This window comes from Rhinoraja longicauda, chromosome 39, assembly GCF_053455715.1.
Source record: "Rhinoraja longicauda isolate Sanriku21f chromosome 39, sRhiLon1.1, whole genome shotgun sequence".
NCBI classification, from domain to species: Eukaryota; Metazoa; Chordata; class Chondrichthyes; order Rajiformes; family Arhynchobatidae; genus Rhinoraja; species Rhinoraja longicauda.
Genome location: NC_135991.1, coordinates 7871559 through 7877558, shown reverse-complemented (window position 1 = coordinate 7877558; position 6000 = coordinate 7871559). Strand labels below are relative to the sequence as shown.

Below are 6000 nucleotides of genomic sequence, written 5' to 3'. Positions count from 1 at the left end.
AGAGAGAGCTGGATAGAGCTCTTAAGGATAGCGGAGTCAGGGGGTACGGGGAGAAGGCAGGAACGGGGTACTGATTGAGAATGATCAGCCATGATCACGTTGAATGGCGGTGCGTACAGGCTCGAAGGGCCGAATGGCCTCCTCCTGCACCTAGTGTCTATTGTCATCATACGTCAACCGGCGTCAAAACCGAGGCCAAAATGGCGTGAATTGGCTTCAGTTGTCGCCGACAGGGTCATAGCTTGTCGTGGGTGGTTAACGTAGGTTGACTTCAGATGTCGTAGGTTGTTGCCTGTGCGGTCGTAGGTGGACGTCCTACGTCGCGACGATCGTGTCACCGGTTGTCGGTAGCTTGCCGTCGACTAGGTGGTAGGTTGTTGTAGCTTGTTAGGTGGGGGGGGTCCAGTCGCCGGTTTGTCGGCGGCCTGCTACGACTATGACTGTCGCCGGCAGTCGCCTCAAAAATCGCCTAAGTGGGACTGGCCACTTACCCACTGGGGGGGGGGGGGTGAGGGGGTGTGGTTCAGGACTGGGGGGATCACGGGGGAGGGGACGAGCGGCCAATGTTTTGGGTCGGGAGGATGATGAGGGGGAAGAAAGTGGGGGAGAGGGAATGGGGAAAAGAGAGGGGAGGAAAGGGAGGGGAGAGGGGGAGGGGAGGGATGGTGGGAGAGAGGGTGGGAGATGGTGGGAGAGAGGGAGAGGGGGATGGGAGAGAGGGAGTGGTGGTAGAGAGGGAGAAGGGGGTGGGAGAAAGAGAGGGAGTGGTGGGAGAGAGTGGTCGGGAGAGAGAGAGAGTGGTGGGAGAGAGGGAGAGAGAGTGAGGGGGAGAGAGAGAGGGGGAGGTGGGAGAGAGGGGGGGTGGAAGAGAGAGGGGGAGGTGGGAGAGAGAGGGGGGTGGAAGAGAGAGGGGGAGGTGGGAGAGAGAGGGGGGTGGAAGAGAGAGGGGGAGGTGGGAGAGAGAGGGAGAGGGGGGAGATGCAGAGGAGAGGGTAGAGGAGGGGAGAGAAGGAGGGGGAGAGGAAAAGATTTAATTGGAATCTGAGGGGGAGCTTTTCCACACAGAGGGTGGTGGGTGTATGGAACGAGCTGCCGGAGGAGGTAGTTGAGGCTGGGACTATCCCAACGTTTAAGAAACAGTTGGACAGGTACATGGATAGGACGGGTTTGGAGGAATATGGACCAAACGCGGGCAGGTGGGACTAGTGTAGATGGGACTTGTTGGCCGGTGTGGGCAGGTGGGACTAGTGTAGATGGGGCATGTTGGCCGGTGTGGGCGGGTGGGACTAGTGTAGATGGGGCATGTTGGTCGGTGTGGGCAGGTGGGACTAGTGTAGATGGGGCATGTTGGCCGGTGTGGGCAGGTGGGGACTAGTGTAGATGGGGCATGTTGGTCGGTGTGGCGGGTGGGACTAGTGTAGATGGGGCATGTTGGTCGGTGTGGGCAGGTGGGACTAGTGTAGATGGGGCATGTTGGTCGGTGTGGGCAAGTTGGGCCGAAGGGCCTGTTTCCACACTGTATCACTCTCAAACACTGTCTCTATCTCTCCCCCCTCTGTTGTTCCCTCTTCTTTCTCTTCCTCCCTTCTCCCCTGTTTCTCTCTCCTCCCTTTCTTCTCCATCCTCCTGTTCTCTCTTCTCCTCTCTCCCATTCTCTCTCCCGTTCTCTCTCCTACCCGGTTCCATCTCTCCTGTTCTTTCTCCTCCCCTCTCCCTTTCTCTCTCCTCCTCCCTTCTCTCGTTCCCTCTCTCCTCTCCCGTTCCTCTCTCCTCTCCCATTCTCCCTCTCCTCTCCCGTCCCCTCTCCTCTCTCCTCTCCTTTCTCTTCCTCTCCTCTCCCCTCCTCTCCCCTCCTCTCCTCTCCCCCTCTCTCCTCTCCCGCCCTCTCTCCCATCCTCTCTCCTCCCCTCCTCTCCTCTCCCCTCCCCTTTCTCTCCCCTCCTCTCCCGTCCTCTCTCCTCCTCTCTCCTCTCCCCTCCTCTCCTGTCCCCTCTCTCCTCTCCCGTACCCTCTCCCCTCCCGTCCCCTCTCCACTCCCCTCCTCTCTCCTCTCCCCTCCTCTCCTCTCCTCTCTCCCCTCCTCCCCTCTCCCCTCCTCTCTCCTCTCCCGTCCCCACTCCTCCTCTCTCCTCCTCTCCCGTTCCCTCCTCTCCTGGTCCCCTCTCTCTCCTCTCCCCTCCTCTCTCTACTCTCCCCTCCTCCCCCGTTCCCCCTGCCTCTGTGGTGCCGGCCGGTGTTGGGTGCAGGACGAGTCGTCGGCGTTGCCGGACTACAGCCAGATGAAGCGGCAGGAGCTGCAGCCGGGCACGGCGTACAAGTTCCGTGTGGCGGGCATCAACGCCTGCGGTCGGGGCCCCTTCAGCGAGATCTCCGCCTTCAAGACCTGCCTGCCGGGGTTCCCTGGGGCTCCCTGCGCCATCAAGATCAGCAAGGTGAGCGGGGGGAGAGGGAACAGAGACAGCAATCTCCCAGCCTCCACGTGGACCCGAAACCTCACCCACTCCTTCTCTCCCGAGATGCTGCCTGACCCACCGAGTTACTCCAGCACTCTGTGAAATGTCACCTATCAATGTTTTCCAGAGATGCTGCCTGACCCGCTGAGTTACTCCAGCACTCTGTGAAACGTCACCTATCCGTGTTCTCCACAGATGATGCCTGACCCGCTGAGTTACTCCAGCACTCTGTAAAACATCACCTATCCATGTTCTCCAGAAATGCTGCCTGACCGCTGAGTTACTCCAGCACTCTGTGAAACGTCATCCATCCATGTTCTCCACAGATGCTGCCTGACCCGCTGAGTTACTCCAGCGTTTTGTGTCCACCTTCAACTTTAGTCTTGTTTAGTTTAGAGATAGAAACATAGAAATTAGATAGAGCTCTAGGGGCTAGCGGAATCAAGGGATATGGGGAGAAGGCAGGCCACGGGTTACTGATTGTGGATGATCAGCCATGATCACAATGAATGGCTGGCTAGAAGGGCCGAATGGCCTCCCCCTGCATCTATTTTCCATGTTTCTAAAAATAGGTGCAGGAGTAGGGCGGCACGGTAGCGCAGCGGTAGAGTTGCTGCTTTACAGCGAATGCAGCGCCGGAGACTCAGGTTCGATCCTCACTACGGGTGCTGCACTGTAAGGAGTTTGTACGTTCTCCCCGTGACCTGCGTGTGTTTTCTCCGAGATCTTCGGTTTCCTCCCACACTCCAAAGACGTACAGGTATGTAGGTTAATTGGCTGGGTAAATGTAAAAATTGTCCCTAGTGGGTGTAGGATAGTGTTAATGTGCGGGGATTGCTGGGTGGCACAGACTTGGAGGGCCGAAAAGGCCTGTTTCCGGCTGTATATATATGATGATATGATGATGATATGATAGGCCATTCGGCCCTTTGAGCCAGCACCGCCATTCATTATGATCATGGCTGATCATCCACAATCACTGCCCCGTTCCTGCTTTCTCCCCATATCCCTTGATTCCGTTAGCCCTAACAGCTAAATCTAACTCTTTCTCTTGAAAACATCCAGTTAATCGGCCTCCACTGCTTTCTGCAGCAGAGAATCCCACAGATTCCACTCTCTGGGTGAAAAAGGTTTTTCCTCATCTCAGACATAAATGGCCGACCCCTTATTCTTAAACTGTGTGCGACCCCTGGTTCTGGACTCCCCCAACATGGGGAACATTTTTCCTGCATCTAGCCTGTCCAATCCCTTACGAATTTTATATGTTTCTATAAGATCCCCTCTCATCCTTCTAAACTCCAGTAAATACAAGCCCAGTCGACCCATTCTTTCGTCATATGTCAGAGATACAGCACGGAAACAGGCCCTTCAACACACAGCGTTGAGTTTAATTATCATACACCGTTCAGCCAAAACATTATGACTGCTGACAGGCGAAGTGAATAACATCGATTATCTTGTTACAATGGCACCTGTCAAGGGGTGGGATATATTAGGCAGCAAGTGAACAGTCAGTTCTTGAAGTTGACGTGTTGGATGCAGGAGAAATGGGCAGGAGTAAAGACCTGAGCGACTTTGACAAGGGCCAAATTGTTCTGTCCAGACGATTGGGTCAGAGCATCTCTGAAACGGCAAGGCTTGTGGGGTGCTCCCGGTCAGCAGTGGTGAGTACCGACCGACAGTGGTCCGAGGAGGGACAAACCACAAACCGGCGACAGGCAGGGTGTTGGGCGCCCAAGGCTCATCGATGCGCGAGGGCAACGAAGGCTATCCTGTCTGGTCCGAGCCGACAGAAGGTCGACTGTGGCACAAGTCACGGAAAATGTTAATGGTGGTCACGGGAGGAATGTGTCACAATACACAGTGCATCGCACCCTGCTGCGTATGGGGCTGCACACGGAGGACCAACAGCATATTAGGCAGGTGGGCGTAATGTTTTGGCTCATCAGGTCATAATGCTTTGGCTGGTCGGTGTTTGTCCCAGATAGCACAATTAAATATTTACTTGCAGCAGCACAACAGAATATGCAAACATTGCACAATAAACAATATAATGAACGAGAAAAAAGTTTGAAGATAGACACTAATAGCTGGAGTAACTCAGCAGGTCAGGCAGCATCTCTGGAGAGAAGGAATGGGTGACGTTTCGGGTCGAGACTCTTCTGATTTGCCCAACATTGGGAACATTTTTCCTGCATCTAGCTTGTCCAGTCCTTTAAAATTTTATGTCTCCATAAGATCCCCTCTCATCATTCTAAACTCCAGTGAATACAAGCCCAGTCTTTCCAATCTTTCCTCATATGTCAGTCCCCCATTCTAGGGATCAATCTCGTGAACCTACGCTGCACTGCCTCAATTACAAGGATGTCCTTCCTCAAATTAGGAGACCAAAACTGCACACAGTACTCCAGGTGCGGTCTCACCAGGGCCCTGTACAACTGCAGAAGGACCTCTTTACTCCTATATTCAAATCCTCTTGTTATGCAGGCCAACATGCGATTAGCTTTCTTCACTGCCTGCTCTACCTGCATGTTTACTTTCCGTGACCGGTGTACAAGGACACCCAGGTCTCGTTGCACTTCCCTTTTACCTAGTCTGACACCATTGAGATAATATGGCCTCATCTCTTTTCTAAAGGAACGTCCTTTCAATCTGAGGCTGTGCCCTCTGGTCCTAGACTCTCCCACTAGTGGAAACATCCTCTCCACATCCACTCTATCCAGGCCTTTCACTGTTCTGTACGTTTCAATGAGGTCCCCCCCTCGTTCTTCGAAACTCCAGAGAGTACAGGCCCAGTGCCGACAAACGCTCATCATAAGTTAACCCACTCGTCGCTGGGAGTGAGTGCGTCTTATTAGGCGCAGTGACAGAGTTGCTGCCTTTAAGGCCAATGCAGCGCCGGAGACCCGGGTTCCATCCCGACTACAGGCGCCGTCTGTACGGAGTTTGTACGTTCTCTCCGTGACCTGCGTGGGTTTTCTCCGAGATCTTCGGTTTCCTCCCACACTCCAAAGACGTGCGGGTTTGTAGGTTAATTGGCTTGCTAACTGTAAACATTGTCCCTAGTGGGTGTAGGATGGTGTTAGTGTGCGGGGATCGCTGGGGCGGCGCGGACCTGGTGGGCTGTTTTCGCGCTGTATCTCTAAACATACGTTAACCCTTCCTAGGATGGTTCTCGTAAACCTCCAGAGCCAGCACGTCCTTCCTCAGACACGGGGCCCAGAATTGCTGACAATTGAGTTGGGCTTATTGCTCCTGGTGAAATAAGTCCCAGTGCACAGCCCCTCACAGGATGAGTCCCAGCGGTAGAGTTGGTGCCTCACATTGCCTGGGACCCTGCCTCCACCCTGACTACGGGTGCTGCCTGTACAGGGAGAAGGGGCCGGGGGGAAGGGGGAGGTAACTGGGAGAAGGGGAAGTTGAGGGGCAGGGGAGAACAGGGAGAATGATCAGGGGCAGAGGGGTCACAGTCCGAGGATCCCAGAGAGCAGATGGTGGAATGGCGGTCTCTTGAAACCATGCCTCTTCTTCCTCCCTCCCTCCCACT

At 54.7% G+C, this 6000-nt stretch overlaps 1 protein-coding gene across 1 annotated transcript in view; it reads left to right on the top strand.

The window, feature by feature from the left end:
- Positions 1–6000, top strand: part of hcfc2 (host cell factor C2) — a 41334-nt gene that overhangs the window by 27815 nt on the left and 7519 nt on the right. The window contains 1 exon segment of the mRNA XM_078430235.1: positions 2247–2432. Coding sequence (XP_078286361.1) covers positions 2247–2432 — 186 coding nt within the window.